Source organism: Mesoplodon bidens, assembly GCF_964165515.1.
Source record: "Mesoplodon bidens genome assembly, chromosome: 10".
Taxonomy (NCBI): Eukaryota; Metazoa; Chordata; class Mammalia; order Artiodactyla; family Ziphiidae; genus Mesoplodon; species Mesoplodon bidens.
In genome coordinates this window covers 23108082-23131934 of record NC_138172.1, presented here as the reverse complement: position 1 = coordinate 23131934, position 23853 = coordinate 23108082, and the positions used below count along the sequence as shown (strand labels likewise).

The window sequence follows — 23853 nt, the reverse complement described above, 5'->3', positions numbered from 1 at the left end:
TTTGTCTGTCATACTTCTCTTTGGATCTTCCCCTGTATTCCCACATCTCTGCCTCCACACAGATTCCATCTGATGTTACAGCTTCATCTCAAATGAAGCATGACTAGATCCTAGTGTCATCCTCTCCCAGTCTCTCTATCTAGTTTCCACTTTTGACTTTCCCACGTCCATCAACTGTGCCATCCTTCTCCTGGTCATAGATTTGAACCACAGCTCCCCACTTTGTCTCATCTCTTTTTCTATCCCTGCTCTTGTTCCTACTCACTTTTACCTCTATGTGGCAAATCCGCTTGGGTTTTAGATTCTACCTAATACTGTAGATTCTGGCTACTAACTTGATTGTCCTACTCAGTTCTTTTCACCCATAACATGTTGCTGCAAAACCGTTCCTTTCTACAGGACAGCCTCCTGATCTACTCAGGTCCTGGCTTGCAGTCTTTGCCACTGTTATGATCCCAGTACCAACTCCCAAATATGGAACAGATCTGATGACTTGCTTCTGATCCTTTACTAGGTTTCCTCCTTCTTCCTTTTTTCCAATGATTCAAATCTTACTTATTTCAATGTTCAACTTGGAAATTCTCCTTTTATAATATTTCGCTGCTAACTCACATCTGTAAATGTACTATAATTATAGTTGTCAATATTGATTAAGCTTTAAAAAAAGGGTATGCCATATTCAATATCCTGTGATAAACCATAATGGAAAAGAATATGAAGTATATACATAGTAGAAGTTAACACGACATTGTAAATCAACTATACTTCAATAAAATAAATTTAAAAATAAGATAAAGGGTATGCTAATAAACGTGGGCTGAGCTACAACAGGCACAATTGAAAGGACACAAATTTAGTCCCTTAGCATAAAGAGCACAGAGGTTGGTTTGTATTTAGTTTCCTTTACAGGATCATTATGGATAATATGATCTCCAAATTTCTGTATTTTGTTATCTATGATCAGAGCCAAGAGTAGAGTTAGAGCAGAATTCTTCCATCTTCCCTTGTTTATTATGCAGGACCAATAGAATTTTGGGATAGGTCTTATCTTGGTGTGGGGCAGCTGTGTTTCCAGGAATCACACATATGGCTATTAGTGAGTGTCCCTGGTATGACCATGTTGAGCATGAGAGCCTTTCATCTATCTAAGGTCATTTATTACATTAGATGCAACTTCCACAAGAGAAAGAAAAGAATACCACTGAAGACTGGAAATGTGAAAAGCTCTCCGGCTTTTCCTCTATTTATAAAGGTCTTAGGTGCTTATTATAGGATAGCAGCTATTATCGTGAAAGGAGGCGAGTGGCAGAAAAGGTCACCCTACACATTTTTAGGCTACATAAATTTGGGGCCCAGTATCCTCTTTGAGGTCATCTTCAATTCCCCTTGATAGGGTGGACATCGTAAGGTATCAACATTTCCACAAGCCAGGTGGTTATCTGGGATGCCCCAATGGCTATTGCTACTAAGAGAGCAGCAGATTCTCTTAGGGCAAACACTGGCTAACATTTTATATATATTAGTTTGTATTGTTGATTTTTCTTTTTGTTTATTTCCCCAGTTATCTAGTAACTGACATCATTTCCTATATTTCTAAGCATCCTCCTTAATGTCTAAAGCTCAATGGCTTACACATAGTATTTATCATATTAATTAATTAAAAAAACACAGGCATATATCTTGGAAATGTTTTAATTTAAATGATACAAATATAAAAAAAAAGATACAAACCTGACTGTCTAACAGAGTTAGACATTTCAAAGCTTCTTCCTAGTAGCTCAGATAGACCTTTGATATAGTCAATAGTGATTATTAAGGGAGATAATCTTAGATGTGGTAGTTTGCACATTTCAGCATGTATACCATCCTGCTATTTATGGTAAGCCTACACTAAATGATGGGGATCATTTATTACTTCTGGAATAATAAGCATAGTGTGAAAATAAGAGAAGTGCTCCTTTTAATCTTTTGGGAAAAATTAAAAGTGAGGTAACTTTCTTTTCTAGGAGTATACTACAAGCTAATATTATAACTAAGGGTCCCTGCTGACAACAGAGTTACAGGGAGGATCACTAGACAGGATAGATCGTATCCTGGGTCACAAATCAAGCCTTGGTAAATTTAAGAAAATTGAAATCATATCAAGTACCTTTTCCAACCACAATGTTATGGGACTAGATATCAAGTACGGGAAAAGAACTATAAAAAATACAAACACATGGAGGCTAAACGATACATTACTAAATAACCAGAGATCACTGAAGAAATCAAAGAGGAAATCAAAAAATACCTAGAAACAAATGACAATGAAAACACGATGGCCTAAAACCTATGGGATGCAGCAAAAGCAGTTATCAGAGGGAAGTTTATAGCAGTACCATCCTATCTCAGGAAACAAGAAACATCTCAAATAAACAACCTAACCTTACACCTAAAGCAATCAGAGTAAGAGCAAAAAAACCCAAAAGTTAGCAGAAGGAAAGAAATCATAAAGATCAGATCAGAAATAAATGAAAAAGAAATGAAGGAAACAATAGCAAAGATCAATAAAACTAAAAGCTGGTTCTTTGAGAAGATAAAAATGATAAACCATTAGCCAGACTCATCAAGAAAAAAAGGAAAACATTCAAATCAATAGAATTAGAAAAGAAAAAGGAGAAGTAACAACTGACACTGCAGAAATACAAAGGATCTTGAGAGATTACTACAAGCAACTCTATGCCAATAAAATGGACAATCTGGAAGAAAGAGACAAATTCTTAGAAAAGCACAACCTTCCAAGACTGAACCAGGAAGAAATAGAAAATATAAACAGACCAATCACAAGCACTGAAATTGAAACTGTGATTAAAAATCTTCTAATACACAAAAGCATAGGACCAGATGGCTTCACAGGTTAATTCTATCAAACATTTAGAGAAGAGTTAACATCTGTCCTTCTCAAACTCTTCCAAAATATAGCAGAAGGAGGAACACTCCCGAACTCATTCTACAAGGCCACCATCACCCTGATACCAAAACCAGAGAAAGATGTCACAAAGAAAGAAAACTACAGGCCAATATCACTGATGAACATAGATGCAAAACTCCTCAATAAAATACTAGCAAACAGAATCCAACAACACATTAAAAGGATCATCCACCATGATCAAGTGGGGTTTATCCCAGGAATGCAAGGATTCTTCAATATAGGCAAATCAATCAATGTGGTACACCATATTAACAAATTGAAGGAGAAAAACCATATCATCAGCTCAAAAGATGCAGAGAAAGCTTTCAACAAAATTCAACACCTATTTATGATAAAAACCCTCCAGAAAGTAGGCATAGAGGGAACTTACCTCAACATAATAAAGGCGATATATGACAAATCCACAGCAAACATAGTTCTCAATGGTGAAAAACTGAAAGCATTTCCACTAAGATCAGGAAAAAGACAAGGTTGCCCACTCTTACCACTATTATTCAACATAGTTTTGGAAGTTTTAGCCACAGTAATCAGAGAAGAAAAAGAAATAAAAGGAAGCCAAATCGGAAAAGAAGAAATAAAACTGTCACTGTTTGCAGATGACATGATACTACACACAGAGAATCCTAAAGATGCCAGCAGAAAATTACTAGAGCTAATAAATGAATTTGGTAAAGCAGCAGGACACAAAATGTACAGAAGTCTCTTGCATTCCTATATACTAATGATGAAAAATCTGAAAGAGAAATTAAGGAAACACTCTCATTTACCACTGCAACAAAAGAATAAAATACCTAGGAATAAACCTACCTAAGGAGACAAAAGACCTGTATGCAGAATACTATAAGACACTGATGAAAGAAATGAAAGATACTACAAACAGATAGAGAGATATATCATGTTCTTGGATTGGAAGAATCAACATTGTGAAAATGACTCTACTACCCAAAGCAATCTATAGATTCAATGCAATCCCTATCGAACTACCAACTACTAGCACTTTTCACAGAACTAGAACAAAAAATTTCACACTTTGTATGGAAACATGAAAGACCCCGAATAGCCAAAGCAATCTTGAGAAAGAAAAAAGGAGCTGGAGGATTCAGGCTCCCTGACTTCAGACTATACTACACAGCTACAGTAATCAAGACAGTATGGTACTGCCACAAAAACAGAAATATAGATCAACGGAACAGGATAGAAAGCCCAGACATAAAGCTATGCACTTATTTTTGATAAAGGAGGCAAGAATATACCATGGAGAAAAGAGAGCCTCTTCAATCAGTGGTGCTGGGAAAACTGGACAGCTACATGTAAAAGAATGAAATCAGAACACTCCCTAACACCATACACAAAAATAAACTCAAAATGGATTAAAGACCTAAATGTAAGGCCAGACACTACAAAACTCTTAAGGAAAACACAGGCAGAACACTCTATGACATAAATCACAGCAAGATCCTTTTTGACTCACCTCCTAGAGAAGTGGAAATAAAAACAAAAATAAACAAATGGAACCTAATGAAACTTAACAGCTTTTGCACAGCAAAGGAAACCATACACAAGACCAAAAGACAACCCTCAGAATGGGAGAAAATATTTGCAAATGAAGCAACTGATGAAGGATTAATCTTGAAAATTTACAAGCAGCTCATGCCACTCAATATCAAAAAAACAAACAACCCAATCCAAAAATGGGCAGAAGACCTAAATAGACATTTCTCCACAGAAGGTATACAGACTGCCAATAAACACATGAAAGAATGCTCAACATCACTAATCATTAGAGAAATGCAAATCAAAACTACAATGAGGTATCACCTCACACTGGTCAGAATGGCCATCATCAAAAAATCTACAAACAATAAATGTTGGAGAGGGTGTGGAGAAAAGGGAACCCTCTTGCACTGTTGGTGGGAATGTAAACTGATACAGCCACTATGGAGAACAGTATGGAGGTTCCTTAAAAAACTACAAATAGAACTACCATATGACCCAGCAATCCCACTACTGGGCATTTACCCTGAGAAAACCGTATTTCAAAAAGAGTCAAGTACCACAATGTTTGTTGCAGATCTATTTACAATAGCCAGGATATGGAAGCAACCTCAGTGTCCACTGACAGATGAATGGATAAAGAAGATGTGGCACATGTATACAATGGAATATTACTCAGCCATAAAAAGAAATGAAATTGAGTTATTTGTAGTGAGGTGGATGGACCTAGAGTCTGTCATACAGAGTGAAATAAGTCAGAAAGAGAAAAACAAATACCGTATGCTAACACATATATATGGAATCTATAAAAAAAAAGAAAAAAATTGTTCTGAAGAACCTAGGGGAAGGACAGGAATAAAGACACAGACGTAGAGAATGGACTTGAGGACATGGGAGGGGGAAGGGGAAGCTGGGACAAAGTGAGAGAGTGGCATGGACATATATGCACTACCAGATGTAAAACAGATAGCTAGTGGGAAGCAGCCACATAGCACAGGGAGATCAGCTTGGTGGTTTTGACCACCTAGAGGGGTGGGATAGGGAGGGTGGGAGGGAGACGCAAGAGGGAGGGGATTTGGGGATATACGTATAAGTATTAGTTGATTCACTTTGTTATACAGCGGAAACTAACACACAATTGTAAAGCAATTATACTCCAATAAAGATGTTAAAAATAAACAAATAAATAAAAATTTTTAAAAATTCAAAAAAAAGTTCATTTAAATAGTTTCAGATTCTACGTTAAAACCTATCTGTAATAAAGACAAAGAATAATATTCAGAATTATATGAAATGATTATAAAAAACTGCTCTGTTTTCCAGATACATAGCTCTATGAGGCCAGATTTTCTTCATATACTTCCATCAAAACAGCATATTGCAACAGATCTGTTGCAGAAGCAAATATTAAGCTAGATATTAAAGGGATTTGCAAAGCCATAAAACAGTGCTGCTATTCTTACTAAAATTTTAAAAAGATTTAATTCTTCATAAATTATATAGTATATATATTTACATATAAAATATATAATACAAAAATTAAAGGTTTATTATTTAAAAAGTGAGTATTTAAAAAGTTCCAAGTAGTTATTCCTCTTACCAAATTAATTTATTAATCAGTTAAATAAATTAATAAATATTGACAGATATAACCCAAAATAAACAAGGTCTTTGGGTTCTCCAGTTTAACAAGTAGGGAGTCCTCAGACCAAAAAGTTTGAGAACCTTCGGTGTCTCATGATGAAAAATTCTTGGAGCAGCATTTCTAAGACTGTTTTTCCCAGAACACTAATCTCATGATATGATTCATAATAACAGGCTCCACCCTGGAATATGTTTGGAAAATTTGGAGACTCATAACATGTGCCATTCTTGGAGAACTGCCATGCAGATTAAAAGCTCAGAGAAGTACTGCATTTGCTTCATCTTATGTAATCCAGTGTTTCCTAATGTTGTCTCGGAAGTTTGTGAATGGAGAACATGCTGGTCACCTGATCCTGAAGAAGGCGGGTACTGGCACTGTGGAAATCTCCAGTAACTTACCTTCAAGCCGGACCACCAGCGGCACCTTGAGTTCCAGCTCCCGGCAGGCTTTGGTGATCCCATTGGCAATGATGGCACAGTTGACGATTCCGCCAAAAATATTGACTAGGATGGCTTCAACCTGAAATAAAAATTAGGAAGGTGCCCATCAAAATGCTGACAGTCAACATTCCCCCAAATAATTGGCTAAACAACAGAGACAATTAAAATAATCATCTTAAAAAAAAAACACAGAATATGAACTATAAAAGAAGACCCAGAAAATGTTGAAGTTATAATTTAGTATTTAATTAATAAATATCAATATATAACATTACCATATTAACCCAGATTATCCTATCAATCACTTCTCTGAATTCAAAATGAATTCAGTCACCACTCATTTCTTATACACCGTCTTCTGCTGTGTCTTATATTGGGCTGGCCAGAAAGTTTGTTTGGGTTTTTCTGTAAGATGTAACATATGTTAAGATGTAATGGATGTTATTTATGCATAGTGCCATTTAAAATTTCATGTAGTTACATCTTTTCCCTCCATGGCTTATACTTGAATTTTTACCTGTCCTGGTACCTCATAAAATATTTCAAAACTAGTAACATTAATTATATTGTTTTGTATTATTAGGTAAAAATTCCAATTTTTCTATGCTTCCTTAATACCTCTTTGATATGCTAGAGGTATATTCTCAAAAGTCAGAGATAGCTTAATTATCTTAGATAATGACCTTTTTGATGAAAAAAAAAAGACCCTCAAAATAAAAAGATATAAGCTCACACTACAAGGATATAAGAAAATGCAAGCCACTGACTAGAATTTTTCAGAAATGTAAATTTAAACCCATCATGTTAACCTGCTTGTACATATTCCATACTAAAAGGCATGTGGGCAAAAAAAATTGTACTTGCCCTGACTTGATAAATAGTTATAAGAAAATCCTGTATAATTAACATGAAGAACGAGATAATGAAGAGAATTCATTACCTAGATTAATTGATAACACCCACAGATAATGGCTATTCATCAAGCTTGAGGCATCAAAATTGCAACAATGGAGTTACAATTAAATTATGCTACACTAATTGCAAAGCATATATGTGTGTGTTGCATGCCATTTTAAAATCCCATTATTTCAATATGCTAAACTACACAAAACATATGAGAAAAGGATACCTTACATTTGTTCAGCACTTAACTCTTTAAAAAGTGCCATTACATGAACTCTCATTTTTAATTTTGATCCCTGCATTACAGTACAGTAAGTACAGTGAGGGTTAGCCCTCTATAGCTGATAAAGCCATTCAGAAAATTCACATGATGTGTCCCAGTGTTACACAGCTAACAAGTAGCAGTGGTAAGGCTCAAAGTCAGCCTCTAGATTGCCTACTGATTCTTCATTCATGCCAGCTGCTAGAGCTGGAATCTTGGGCAAAGGCCATACCCTGTCTCGAACATGGTTTCCCCACCTATAAAATGGGAATAATAGTACCTAGTCCATAAAGTTGTTAAAAGGCATAAAAAAGACATTAGATGCTTATTATGTGCCTGTAAGGTACCTAATGGATATTTACACGTGCATTTATTTCAACAAGCAATGGTGAAAGTGGACAGGTTACCTAGACAGCAAGTATAAGAAGAAAACCTTTCAGTAGACTGCACCTATGTTGAATCTGAATGTAACAGAAACATAAACTTATTGAAGTTCAGTAAAAAGGTAATGTTTTAAGGATAAAATAAATGAGCAGTATTTTCCAAACCAATTAGACACTGGAGCTACTCCCAAAAAAGCAATCTCCCATTACCATTCACAGCAGGCTGACTGGTAAGCAGAAGCTTGCTTTCTAATGATGGTTATTAAATGCTGTTAGCATTGAGGCCTGGTACAGCAGTGGTTTTCAAATAGCTATGGGATGGAGAGGAGCTTGCCAGAACAATGGAAGACAAAAACCACTCAAGAGCAGTAATGACTCCACAGGGTCCAAGAGAGAAACTCAGAAAGAGCTGAGGCTCATTCAGTTTTTGTAGAACTAAGCTTTCTAGTAAAGTACTTAGTGGCTCCTCTATACCTCTGCCATGGTGCAACCTGCATATTCCTTAGGGATGAGTTCAGATGTCAACAACTTCTCAGTGAAGCTTTTCTGTGTCATCAAGTTAGGGTGAATTATTCTATTTAATCCATCTAAAACAGTATGATTGTTCTACAGAGTAGGCATACCACACACAGCAAACATATGTGAAGTCATCCCCATAGGCAGGAGTGAGGCACAAGAGGCAGGAAGATGCCCCTGGCCCTGTGATCCAATGCTTCTCAGTAGATGTATACCCTGGAGCAAGAGTCAGATATGAGCTGTGATTCTGGTATTGCCTAATTTAGTATCAGTTCCCATGAGTCTTGTCAGCATCTCATTGTGTTTAATGAGCATCTGACAAATACAGATACTCTTCATACAACAACGTGTACCTAAAAGTAAGCCAACCACTTCAACTGGTACTGAACCCAAGGAAAAGCCTTCTTTTCCAATGGTGGATGAATAGATGGCTTTGTTAGGTGTGCTGAAAAAAGGACAACTGTTCTCCAATGTAGTATATTCACCTCTCACCCTGTATCCCCATGCCCAAGATACAACACCCTGGGTGGGTCACCTTTGCTCTCCTCTACAACAGGGGTTTTTTTATAAGCAGCTAGCACAATCCATGACATAGTGTAATCACCTAATAAATAATGGTTTCAAGAGTGAATGAATTAAATTAATTTCAATAGACAGTTAATGGCCATCTCCCAAACCAGGCACAGAGGTAAGTGCTTGGGAGATGGAGATGAATAAGATGTCATCACTGCTCTCAAACAGTTCAAAGACTAGTTTGAGGCAGACCAGCAAACTGGCAATTACAATCCTGTCTCCTTAGTCTCACAGAGCTAAGACCAGGGCACCGACCAGTGGTACAGACTGCTGTAGCGAGAAGGGCCTTCTGGGAAGAAGTGATGTTCCAGGTGACAAAGGGAAAGAGCGAGCAGGAACTTAGGTAAAGAGGGCAGCCAGGATGAAGGCAGAGCTGTCACCCAAGTTAGTTCATTCAGGACCTACAGGCTGAATGGGGAAGTAACCTGAGAAAATACAGGTGAGGTAAAGAGTGGCAGGCACTAGAGGCCAGGGATGGGAACTTGGTTCTTTTGGCTTATTCCTTTTTTTCCCAGAGCTGGGTGAAGACAAGCTTTGAAAGTCTCCCTCAGGGGTAGAGGGAGAGTGATGGGAAAGGGAGACAGGGACAGAGAGAAGAATGAATGCATGAGCAAACATGAGATGAGAAATATAGAGCAACCATGTGAGAGCATGAGAGTGAGAAAGACCAGCAGTGAGAGAGGGAGCATGAGAGAACGTGAGAGAGAGAGAGAGAGAGAGAGAGAGAGAGAGAAGAGAGAGAAGAGAAAGAGTTTGAGAGGGAGGAAAGAGTTTGAGTGATACTAACAAACAAGTTAGAATTTTTGCAAGAGCAGCAAGACACAGAAGTACACACGCTGTGTAGCTCAGGGACATGGGATCATTTAGGACATGTGGCATATCACAGAGCACCAAGAGGAAATCACCACTAGGAGTGATGGGAAGACCCCACACCACCAGAGACAATGCCATTCTCTCCTCCTGTAAAGTAATTTGTTGCAGTCACACACTTTAATGGAAATCTGATTTAAGGTTTCACTCTGGGCCAATAATTAACTACTGTAATCTGCAATCTCAAACTGAGAAAGAAATTAAGACAGTTTGAAAATGAAAGCCTTGTGACATCATTATTATTACTTGGCATTTATAAAGCATGTCAAATTTTCAATGTGTGCCTCACGTGTTCATTTATTATTACAACCCCTAATTGCTGCTCCATGACAATACCAATAGAAATTTTTTAATAGTCTTTTTATTCCCCCCTGGCAAAGGGCATGTTTTTTTTTATTAGTTTCTGCTTTATAACAAAGTGAATCAGTCATACATATACATCTATTCCCACATCCCTTCCCTCATGCATCTCCCTCCCTCCCACCCTCCCTATCCCACCCCTCCAGGCGGTCACAAAGCACCGAGCTGATCTCAAAGGGCATGTTTTAAAAAGTCAGTGCTAGGTCTATTTACGAATCCAAAACTCTCCCAGAAGATTCCTAGGTGCTTTCAGGAGCAGGCTTTTCTACATTCTCGGCTGAGGATTACAAGGGTTGCTATTTACTGTTTCACAAAAGGAAAGATCATCTAGCAAGGCAGTTATGGTGCCAGATCCACTGCACAGGTCCCTGGACCCCAGACAGCTACTCCCAAGGAGGAGTCTGTGGTGGCAGCTGTTGGCAGCTGTGCAGGTGGTCGGGCAGTCCAAATGCAGGTTTTTCAAATGTCTGCACGTATTTGGCTTTGCAAAATACACTCTGGCTGCAGATGTCAGTCCACAATTAAAAGTAAAGAATGAACTTCCAAAGAAGAAAAGCTACAGCCTTTGGTATTTATCAAGTTCCTCTCAACCCTAAATGAACAAACAAAAATCCCAACTAAAACCCTTTTTGGGGAACGTAATCCTTTTCAGAATCTAATGAACGTTAGGCAAGCTCAGTCAGATAAGTTCACACACACACAATTTTGGGACATAATTTTAGGTAAGTCCTCTAAGCTGCTTCTTTAGAATTTGGCCTCAAAGGCAGATAATGGCAAAGGGTAACTTACAGCATATAGAGATAGCACAGGGGAATTGTGAACTCTTTGCAACTATTTACAAAATTTTGTTAGAATGTGCACTTTCCCCAGAAAAGTGTTCATAATCTTTAAGAATTCAAAGATTAACAATAATCACAAATTCAACAATAGCTAATGTTTACTAGATATCTGTCAGGTGGTTGGCAGTATTCTTTTTTACATATATTAACACATTTAACACATAAGTAGTATATGAGATGGATATAATTTTTATCTCCATTTTGCAGATAAGAAAACTGAGAGTACCAAAGATCTGGAGAATCACTGGGGCTACAGCTTTACCATCAAATATCTTTTGGAGACAGCAAACCTACTGAGGTCCCACAATATGTACTTTGCTTAGTATTTTCTCATTCATAACCAGAGCGGATTCTGCCATAAACATGTGAGGTAGGTAACACCTATCCCATTTTACAGATGAGAAAAGTGAGGCTCAGAGAGGTAAAAATGACTTGTACCAAATTATGCAGCTAGTATGTCATCAGAATCAAAACTTTAGTTTGTTTTTTTTTCTTTAAGGTTATCCTGACTCCTTTTAATGACAGGCAAATATTGACAGATTGCTGAATGAAACAATATATTCTTGAAAGCCTACTCTGTGCTAGGCACTCTTTTAACCATTGAGTGTGGTCCAGTAGCTAGGCTGACAAGAAAGATTTTTCTAAAACAGACCAAAAAATGTTCTGTATCCATATCTGAAATCGTAAACCGTGATACCGGTTATGAAGGGGAGGGAGACTTTGGGTATTTTGAGATCATAGGACAGGACTCATGTTACACTGGGTGGTCAGGGAGGGCCTCGTGTAGGCAGTGACATTTAGCGTAGGATCTGAAGGACAGTCTGGAAGAGGCCAGGTAGAGTATGAGAGGAATGAAGAGTAAGTACTTTGAGACAAGAGAACACCATGGGCAAAGGTCAAGGGGGCAGAAGAGAACTTGGTGCCTTTGAGAAACTGAACTGAACCTGGAGGAGTAACAGGAGGCTGGGGCTTGCAAAGTTAAGTGGTGGGAAATGAGATGGACCACAGCATCACGAACCAAATCAGTCTTACAGAGCAAACGCCATGACTAGGGGATTGAAAAGCCTTTGATTTCTAGACACCTATAAAGACTTCAGGGCATCTGGCAAGGAAACTATCATTTATTCAGCATCATCCACAGTACACTCACATTAAGTTTATAAGATAGGTTTTATAACCTCTATTTCATGGATAGACTGAGGCTCTGAGAGTTCAGGGTTTCTTAGCTATTAAAGAGTCATAGTTTCAACCAGGGTTTGTTTTACCATACCACACGCAGGGCTGTCGGGTGATCGTAGGGGCGCTGCTGACATACATGAGGGGTTAGCAAACTTGTTCTGTTAAGGGCTAGTCGGCTTTGAGGGCCAGTCTCTGTTCCAGCTACTCAACTCTGCTGTTGCAACATTAAAGTGGTCACAGACAATATGTAAATGAATAAGCAAACTGTTTCAATAAAACTTTATTCGCATAAACAAGTGGGAGGCCAGATTTGGCCCATGGGCCATAGTTTGCCACCCCCTGACACCAACACAATTTGACTGATGGCTATCCTCAAATTCAGTGCAACCATCACTCCTCTTTTGCATCATCTGATATTTCTTTGATAGTGGGTTTTCAGATTTTAAGTGCTCTTCCTTTGTTGGACCATTTTCTCGCTCTCACCAACAGCATTAATGTACCTAGGCTGTAGCGATGGCTGATTAAATAAATGTGTCCATTCCAACATTAATATCATTCCTTTGGAACAAACCTGTACCTTTAGCAAGTTCATAAAATGACTTGAATGCCTTTGCTTTATTCTTTTTCTCTCCCTGACACTGGCTGGAAATGAACAAATAGAAAGACTTCAGCAATAAGCCTGCCATTTTGCAACGATTATTGCAAATAGTTAAGTACTATACTGTATTTAAAACACACTGTAGTGTATACATTAAGCATAGTAAGTGCAACTACTGGGTTTTGTCTGCTTCTTCCAGTTCAGGTTGCTAATTTAGTCCCAGTGCAGTAGGCACTGCTGATAAAAATCAAGCAAGCATGTTTACATTAGGCAAGATAAGGACTTTCTTTTAATCACAAGTTATTTTCATTCTGAAAGTTGTTGCTCTTATTTAAGCATCTGTTTTTGTGGAACTGTTTTTCTCTTTTTTGTGGTTGTTTTTATTTTCCTGCTGAATTCTAATCATGTCTTCTAATCCATTGGCGTCCAACGAAGGAAAATAAATGGTGAAGGAAATTAGATGCAGCTTGGAAAATTGATGTTTCTATGCCTGGCTTTAATAAAAACACTCTGCTAAATTAGAGGGGAGTCTAAATGGATTCAGTCAAAAAGGAAGTGATTCAGGTGAGGCATTCAATCTTGGGATTTGCTGTAATCTTACAAATAAGCCGACAGATCAGTCCACTTGGGACCAGATTTGCCTTTTGCTGAAATCTGAGTGAGCTTCTACAGCTTGCTTTTCTACTTTCAGTTTATTGTTGAAGTTTGAAATTATTTTCTTTTGTATGAAATCAAGCCCTAGGATCCTTGGGTTATTAGCAAATGATGTCCAGATTTACAATAGTACTTATAGTACAATATAGTACTTCTTGAAAAACACCTGCCCACTCTGCCCTTTTAGTTTCTTCCAAGGAAGAAATGCTTTTAGTGAGTAAACAATCCAACCTGAAAAGCTCAGAAAAGGAAATATCTTAAATATCACTCTTAATCCCAAACAACATTTCAGCATTTTTAATTAATCAAGATAAACACCCAACCATTTTATTCCAACTTTGGAATATCTGTTATCACAAAACTGATAGCATGGAAATGACATCTGATGGATGAACAATATTTTATTGGAGAGCCAAGTTTCCATTAAGCTTGACCTCTGAGACCACCCAGGGTGAAACAAGGAAAATGTGTCTAAATCATCCTTGTTCTATTTACTTATTCCTGAATTCTTCACCATACGTGTATCCTGCAATCTTCTCCTCGCTAGAATAAGTAAAATGGTATGGAGGATTAGCATTTATTGCATGTTAATTTTCCTACGTGCTAAGAGTGATGAACTACAACCTTTCCTGGCAAGTAAGCTGAGACTCAAGGAGCTTAAATAAGTTGTCCAAGGGCACATAGATATTAAGCAGTGGAGTGAGGATTTGGACCAAGTCAGTCTTACTTCAAAGTCCATGGTCTTTCCACTCCCTCTGACTGTCTTTCAGTCACTTCTACGACTAATCAAGAGCCCCAGTGCTACTTTGGTTTTATTTCCAAGCTTCAAGGGCACAGTCCTGAGTTCTATATTCTGGTGTCCAACTATTTCTTGTTTTCAAAATCTCACTGCTCAATTATAATGGACCAGAGGTAAGATATCTTTTATAGTTTTGTGGACCAATGGTTTTGGTTCTTTTCAACCCAAAATGTTCCCTGTTTACTGATAAAAGAGTTGTCCAGAGTTTGTGGTTTGCAATCCCTACTTAGATAGGACTATGGAGGGGTCATGATGCTATAAGAGTGAGTCCAAAACCCAGAGTCCCTCCTGAACTGGGACAGATGTCCTTACAAGACCCCTCTCTGCAGACTGTTAAGCCCCCCTTCTCCCCTTTCTGATGCGCTGAAATGTATCCCTTTGCCAAAGCTATTATTTCTATTTTTATGATCAAGAAAATTCTAATGGAGAATTATGCCATTAGAGACATCACTGTTGATACGGATTTTAAATATCAGACCATGGAATGGCCAGTGGGAGGTATGGTAACTCTGTGTGAGTGGCTATTCAAAGTGCTGCGTTGAGACTAATGATGGAGCCACGTCCTGGTTCAGAGAGCTCTGTGACCTATTAACAATGCCTGCTATTGTGGTGGAGGAAAGAGTCAAAGCAAGTGTGTTATAGATTTGTCTCCCTAACTTTGGAGTTGCCTAACACATATTTTGATAATTAGTACTTAAAGATTTAGTCTGTCAACAATTTCCTCTTTTAATGGCTTTTATACAACACAAAGAAAATATCAGACAGTCAGAAAACCCAATTCACATCCAGCATGATCACTAACAATCTCATTAACTATGCATGTTTAGGTATATTAAAATTTTTTAAAAATTGAATATGCACTTGCAGCAATAGATAGGACCAGGGCACCTTCCATTATGAATACTGGTTTATTCTAACAGGTTAAAAGATACTATGCATACTGAACCATATAAATTATAAAGCCATACTTGCTCCCAAGACGAGTGCCTATTTCCTTAAGTCAAAGCTTTCTAAAGTGTATTCTATGAGGCATTAGGCTTATATAGTGCTTCATGAAAAAAAAATAATCTGGTCAAATAGTATAGATTCTAGCTTATGAGAGCTTTAGCAGAGGATCTGTTTTCTAACTTAGAATACCCAACTTTAGTCATTTTTTGTGGAAGACTCAAAGGGTGGAAAATTTGATCCCCAGAGAACTGTCAAGAAAAGTGTTCAGGAGCTGGTATACTGGGTGGTTAGGTGACACAGGAATCTAGGGTCCTTCTCCCCAAAGATGCCAATCATTGCACTATTTAGGTTATATTTACAAGTATTTGCAAAACTGGAAGGCTTTTATAATCAAGAACAGCAACCGTGAATGCCTCAGCCAGTCAAAGTGTGGGACACAAATGCTTCCCCAGTTGTCAGTAAACATGGTGGTGGTGGTTCAAGTCAACTATTAACAGGATTTTCAGGAGAAGGTAAAATCTAAAGATGGGGGCTTCCCTGGTGGCGCAGTGGTTGAGAGTCCGCCTGCCGATGCAGGGGACATGGGTTTGTGCCCCGGTCCGGGAAGATCCCACATGCCGTGGAGCGGCTGGGCCCGTGAGCCATGGCCGCTGAGCCTGCGTGTCCGGAGCCTGTGCTCCACAACGGGAGAGGCCACAACAGCGACAGGCCCGCGTACCGCAAAAAAAAAAAAAAAAAAAATCTAAAGATGGAAATACTGGTTGGCATTAAAAGCAGGTATAGGAGACAAGAAATGAAAAGGAATGAAGAACACAGAGATTCAAGGGAACTGCACAGACATGTTTTTTATCTTTTTACAGAAACATTTTCCAAATTCTTTTGAATTGAGAATCAGAACCATTGCCAGGATTACAAAAACCACTTGAGCATTTAGAATGGCAAATGCAAGGTTCTTTTTGAGTGCCCTGTGTTTAAAATAGCTCTTGCAAAAACTACTATGATGTGTAATTTGGCCACAGAGCCATTTGAAGCTAAAAGAAAAAACAGAGCAAGGAGATTTTGGTTCTACGCTTTCACTGGAAGCCTCAAAAGACTTCAGGAAAGAGAGAGACAGAGACAGCGAGAGACAGAGACAGAGAGAGAGCTCACTTAAGAAATGAGCTATTAAAATTGACTGTTAAGAAATATTTTGGTTACAAAACTGCCTTCCCAGCTTAACAGATAATTGTTTTCAAGGCAGGACACTCATTGCTCATAATGCAATATCTATATTTTATTTGTAATGGAAGCTACATTGGTGCAGATTAAGAATATTTATTGGCACATTCTTTCTGAGCAGTATTTTGTCCAATCATCTCAGACTTATGTCATCTTGATGAATGTGAATATGTATACTCCATCATCATTAGTTGGAGAGTTAATACAGAGAACACCCATAAAATTGGCAACTTGGTGAAGAACCCATTTATTAATCTATAAACAGGATGTCTATCTGTCTACTGTTGTAACATAATAATCTCCACAGGGTAACTGTTCCTACAGAAAAGGAAAAAAATGTTTCTATGGGTGATTTTTTTGCCTTTATACGTGACTGACATCAATTAAAGAAAAAAATTAGCTAGGCAGACAGAGCCAAAACTTAGGACCACAAAAATTCACACTTCACACCACAGAGAAATGAACATAAATTTAGTTAATCGCAAAACCCACTGTTTCTGTAAATAACAAGTCTATGTAAGATGAAGGTGGCGTATAATGATCCTGTGATGCCCCCATACATCTGTTCAAATCTAGCTGATCATTTAGTTTTCTGGAAAAACAAGGGGTTGACAAAGATTCTTATCAAAACCCCTAATGGAAAAATATGTGACTGGGAAAATAAAAATATAAGCTTCCAGCTAAGATCTCAATAAGTTATAAGCTATTTATTACACCCTAAAATTTATGTTAAAATTCTTTTAAGTAAAATAATTTTTAAAACACATACATATGTTTCTTTTCATAATGGATCTCATCAGTATATTTGGGAAAATCAGTTTACTGCCATATTTCTTTGTAAGAACAAGCTTCCAATTTATTTCCTGAAGTCCCACCCTTTATTCATCCCAGTAAAATGACCTCCAACCCCAAACCTTACACTCAGAATCTTAAATTCCAAAACTGTCATTGAAGGTAATATTCTTTAGCATCAAAATTTTAAATTCAGGTGAATTAATTCAGGAAAAACACATAAACCAACGAAAACTCCAAAAAAGATACCATTTAAAATATCTGAAATTATTAAAAATCAATATCCCATTTGAATTAGGGCTCTTCTGAAATGTCTGGGCAGGACAGTTGCTTGTTAATATTTAAAATCAGGAGGAGAGGAAAATCTATAGAATTCATTCTACATCTACTAGCAGCATCAGATGTCACTGTCACCAAAAAACAGCTCTGCTGTAGACAATATTTTAAAATTACTGATATCACTGTCTGACCTCACTGTAATCTGTTGTGTGGAAGTTTGATATATTTATTTAGCTGTTCAGCAAATGTCTGAATACCATGTCTGGAGCAAATTAAAAACTACATTGGCAAAACACTCCCCACAGCCTGATTAGAATGAAATTTAACCAAACTCTTTGTACCTCAGTGTCTAAATCATTGATTATCTCGCACCCCTGGTTAACCTTTTGCAGACCTCAGTGGAGTTCTCAAGTTGTTAGACTCCCTTTACAAAGGATTCAGAACACTCAAAGGATGTCCTTTGGGACCTATCTGCATTCCCACACTGCTCCTCTGGGTCCCGGAAGGCTGATTCCAGGGGCTGCATCAATGGGCTCCTTTCCCCGGCTGGCATCCGGGAAGCCTTGGCAAGAGGAGAGGGAAGTTGGGGTGTTTCTATTCCTCCAGGTCCCTCCCAGCAAGGTCGTCTTGAGTGGCTGTGTCCCTTCACAAAAGGTGGAGAAAGTCTTCATTTCAGACTTGCCCCAGGCTCTTGTACTTTCTCTTATGGTTTGCATACCTGCTACACCCCTCTTGTTATCAATCTCTTTGTAAATAAACTTTCCTCCATATACTGAGTTGAGTGAGCCATAATTTCCTAGCAAGACTGATAACAACATCCTATTTTGACCAACTCAGCTTCAATTTGAGAAAATCCGTTCTTTGGAGGCTGAAACAGATTCTAGAACTGGAAGCTTAATTTTAGTTTTCCTCTCTTTACAACATATCCGTGGACACGAATTAAACAATAAAATAAATGGAAAAATCTGAACACTCAGTTTAAGCCATTTAATGAATATTTTCAAACACTTTTCTCTTGTTCTTTCTGGGAGATGGCTAGCACCTACAAATCAGGAATTACTGCTCATTAACTGTCTGAATCTACACCCAAGGTAAAGGCCGGAAAAGGAAAACAAGCCAAAAACCTTTAGTATCTTGGGTTCTGTCCATTATAAATGACAAATGATAGCTTGTCAGGTGAAAATGAGCTTCTCAGCACTGAAATGACTTCATTTGGTTTATTAGCTGCAAATGAAAACTAAGGAAGGCCCGCCTAGAAGGTGACTTGCAATTCTTACTTTCAGCATAATGAAAGACAGGCTCAGTAAGTCCGAATCCTCATGTGGCCTCCCAGTCTGTCTAAAGGAACGCAAGTAACAGGGAGACAAACCTGAAAAGATGGTTAGTAAGTAAAAATGTAGGTCTGCAGCCTTGGACAAAAGATGATGTTTAACTTCCATGAAACTCCAATGACCCAGCTGCAAGTAGTGGCCTCACATTTATCTCAAAAGTCACACTATTCTGTTTTATCAAGTAAATAAACTGTGTCACTGAGCCATTAATGGTCAACAATAAAATACACCCCAAGGGAGTAGGTGTAGGATGGCTTTACAAACAAGAAAAAATGTAGGGAAGGAAAAAGAAGCTCTTAAATCACATAAGATCCACATAGCTTTTCAGGAAGTGAACAGCACCTGGTAAGGCCAGACATGCACACACACTACCTGAATCCACATAGTTTAGATAAGCATTTGCTTTCTGATATGTTAGAGTTTCCTTCTCTCAACCCTACATCTGCAACTGCTCTTTATTCTCTGAAACATCTGGACAAAAATCCCTCTGTTTGTGGAAGCCCACTTCCATCTCACACAGTCCCTCAGCATGAGTTTATTTCTTGAATATGTACTTTCCTATGTGCTAGATCCAAAGGGTAGTCTTGAATCTATTTAATGACTGTTCATGTTGTACCAAAGGAGAATCTCCTTGATTGACAGACACAATTTTTTTTTTTTTTTTGCGGTACATGGGCCTCTCACTGTTGTGGCCTCTCCCGTTGCGGAGCACAGGCTCCGGACGCGCAGGCTCAGTGGCCATGGCTCACGGGCCCAGCTGCTCCACGGCATGTGGGATCTTCCCGGACCGGGGCACGAATCCGTGTCCCCTGCATCAGCAGGCGGACTCTCAACCACTGCGCCACCAGGGAAGCCCGACAGACACATTTTTATAAATGCCTTGAATTGCCTCTTTTTAATTTTCTTTTTATTTTTAAGATTATTCTGAAAAAAATCATGCCCAAGTTTTCAGTCCAGAAACCCTGGGATAGTCTTCTAAGTTGCTCCAGACTTGTTAAGGTCATCTCCCATTTATTGTGTGCCCCCAGTAAGCTGACACTTCTGCCTCACAGTGTGATCTGTAAGGTTTCCTTTCACACCGTGTCATCTAGCTTCACTCCAAAGTTCTTTTTTTTTTTTTGCCAATCTTTTTTCATTTTAATCAAATGAAATTTCTTTCATTTCATTTATCCCAGAGATCATGTTATTTTACTTGGAACCCTCCAATATAATACATAGGACATTTTTTTAAAAACATAAACATCACACCATTAATCACATCTAACCAAAGTAATAATTCCTCAATATCATTCACAACTGGGAAAGATGTCTTTTACAGTTTGTTTCTTTGAATCATGGTTCAGACCACTCCAAAGTTCTTATCAGCTGGGAGGATCGTAATTTCTGCCCAGGCAGGTGTGAGAACAGGAATTCCAGCCCAGTTTTATGCTGTAGTTCCAAATGGCTGTCTTTATAGATGCACAAGGTACATATAGTTTAATCAATTTCATGATGAAATCTACTTCAAACCTCTGACAACTCTGATTGTGCTGCTCAATACAGATTCTCAAAAGTTATTAAAATATATGGTATAGTGTTACAATAAGTGAGTTAAGGCAAGAGCAATATGAAACATAATTGTGACAGGTAACCACTAGAGGCCAGTATAATTCAACATGGAGAAGGAATTTATAATCAATCCCTGTGGAAAAACTAACATTATTTCTTCCACTTAAAAGTGGAGCTCCTGTGAATTGGAGAAAAAAATGATGAAGAAAGCTTTTTTGATTCTCTGAAGACAAAGTTTCAAACTGTAAGAAAGATGAGTTAAGAAAAGATGAGTCATGAAAAATTGGGGAAAAGAGAATTCTTGTCTCCAAAAAAAAAAAAAACAGTACTGCCATATAATGTTTGACATTTCACCAATGTAAGCATAAATTTTCAACCTACTTGGCTTAACTGTGAGCTTTTCCATAAATGTTTCATTTGGCACTGACATTAAAAATAATTAAAGATCTGGAATACCTAGGAAGTGCCACAGTAATCTCATCTTCAGGGCAATCATCATTGCTAGCTGCCCAGTCGATGCCAAAGGTTTTGAGAAGGGGTGGAAAAACTGTACATTTGCAATTTCTTTACCTTAAAGAATTTTATTTAGAACAAGTACCTAATGGTTCCTTCTCAAACATGGAATAATTCACATAAATTCATCTAGCACTCCATTCATATTGTATAATACATTTCTTAATAATGGTGCTACATGATGCTTACAGTACTTTTTAACAAGGAACTGAACCAGCTTCTAAAAACTAAAAATAGGAGTAGAAATGAGAATCTGATTCTTTAATAGAGCTTAGATAATAATTGTTGGCAGGATCCTGTGTAGGAGATTTTAATTTTTAAGAGTGAAGGCGGAACAATTTAACACATAAACCACAGACAGGTAATCTTCCTCTCTCCTGCAGCAGGGAAAGGCACCTTATGTAATGTGGACATGCCAAGGAGATTAATGAACCATAAAATCTTAGAAGCGGACAGGACCTGAGAGGTCAGCCAACAGCAGCTTGAAACTTTTCAAAGACAGGGAGCTTCCTCTTTTGCAAGCTTGCCCATTCCATTGTGTCAGCTGTAAATGTTTGAAAATTATTCTTTAATCCTCATATTGTGAGAACTCATCCAACACACAACAAAATGTTGTTTTGGTTCCTGAGGTCAAAAAGAGGAGGGAAGATACAAAGAATCACAACATATGATCCTAACTTTGAGGTACTGTAAAACTCCACCCATGCGGTTCTGATTCTGACCTCTGACCCATGAGTACTGGCTCTATCAGTTACAAGCTACGTGAACTAGTTAACTTCTTTGGATGTCAGTTTCTTCATCTGTAAAATGAGGATAATAATAATACCCACCTTGCAGGGTTGGTGCCAGGACTAAATGAGGTAATTCAAGTAAAACACAAAGCCTATTACCTTGCAAATTATAAGTACTCCATAATCGCCATTATTGCTAGGCACTGTTTAGTCAACAAATAATTCATTTAATCTTTACCAAAGTCCTACGAGTTATGACTTATTACCATTATTTTTAGAGACAGGAGAACTGAGGCTCAGAATGGTGAAGTAACTTGCAACACTCAGCAGCTAGTTAGTGGTCAGATAGGGTTTCAACATGGGTTGGTTTGACTACAACAGCTTTAACCACTACATACAGCTGCTTCCATGAAATACCTGCTTAAAATCACAAATTCACAAGAAAATTTGGGGAAATGCAATGGGGTAGAAAAAGGAAAATGGAATTGGATTTAGTCCAAGGAGACTTAACAGCCAGCCCACTGTAAGGCCAGGCATCCATTGTAATTGGGGTACCTTACCTAGAAAGCATGCAAAACAATGGAATGACCTTACTGAAATATACTGACTTACAAATTACTTGAGATTTTCTTTTATAACAGTGCATTGCACCATAAATGGAAGTAAGTGAGGAAGACACCAGTCTAGAACAATGTTTTCCAAAATAAATTAGACTGTCTATAGGCAAATTATCTGAAGTTTTCACCTTTGGCTTCAGGAGAGGTGATAGAATAAAAAATAAAGTGGGAGGGATATGAGTACAGGATAGGGTAGGAAATAGTAAAATATTTTCTTGCTATTGACTGAAGGAAATCCACGCACCACAAAGTAAAATTACTGACCTTTCTCTGCAAATTTCTTCAATAAGGGGAACCTCAAGGGTACCACCCTGTCTACTACTACGCTACAACATGACCTACATACATGCTAAAGAACTCTTTTTATGCTAAAAAAAAAAATCCTCCTCTAGGCAGGATGATATAGTGAAAACTAAACAAGCAAAGATATACACATATACACATGCTTGTTGTATGTTCCAACTAGAAATTAATAAGAAACATGGTTATCATTTTGTCCTGTTCCATTGCCGTAACCCTGGTTTCACCTTCAGGCACATATGAGTTTTATCAATAACCAGGTAAACAAGTAATATTAAGAATAGTTAACTTTTCATTAAGAGCATGACTGTGCCATGTATATACTAAGCATGTCATAGGTATTAGGTCCTTTTATCCTCATAACAAGTTCAGGTGTGGATGCTGCAGGGCATGGAGGTTAGTAACTTGCCCAAGATCCTACAGCTACCTGATATCTGAGCTGGAATTTCAATCCAGGTCTACGTGACCATAAAGCCCAAACTCTTATCCAACATGGCACATGATCTACCACATTCAGAGACCCACTGTCTTGCCACCTTGAGGGTACATCAGACTTCTCTACTATAGTACAATATGACTCCAGACACATGCTAAAAGAAAGCCTTTTTATATTTCCCCAAATAATCCTCCTTCAGTAAAAAACAAACAAGCAAAGAAGCAAGCATATAAAACACTTCACTACTAGTCAGGTAGGAGGCTTGGATCTTTACTCTGCCCTGAATTAGGTAAGTGGCCTTGGAAACATCTCTTCATCTCTTGTGACCTCAACTGCATCATCATTTCAGGAAATCCTGGAGAAACATTGCTGCACAAATGTACTAAATGTATAATCAAGCCATATGTGCCAATCACGGTGAACACCACCAGCACCAGGCTGTTGCTTTTACTCCACTGTGCTAAGTTTATGTAAACTTTTAATACTACAAAAAGAAAAGATGATAAAGCAATATTCATTGGGAGAACAGGGATTAGAAACTCAGGGTGTTGTCATCTGTCATTACACATCTAGGTCAAATTTGGCTTTTATGGATAAATGAAGATTGATAAAAAGAACTGCAAACTGAAAGAGTTTAATAGAGACCCTGTCAGA

The 23853-nt window shown here is 38.0% G+C and overlaps 1 protein-coding gene across 6 annotated transcripts in view; it reads right to left on the bottom strand.

The window, feature by feature from the left end:
• The window catches only part of SUCLG2 (succinate-CoA ligase GDP-forming subunit beta), a 304560-nt gene that overhangs the window by 67941 nt on the left and 212766 nt on the right, over nucleotides 1-23853 (bottom strand). For all 6 annotated transcript variants that reach the window (XM_081245225.1, XM_081245221.1, XM_081245220.1 and 3 more), the window contains one exon: nucleotides 6509-6629. In XM_081245225.1, coding sequence (XP_081101351.1) covers nucleotides 6509-6629 — 121 coding nt within the window. The remainder of the gene's footprint in view (nucleotides 1-6508; nucleotides 6630-23853) is intronic.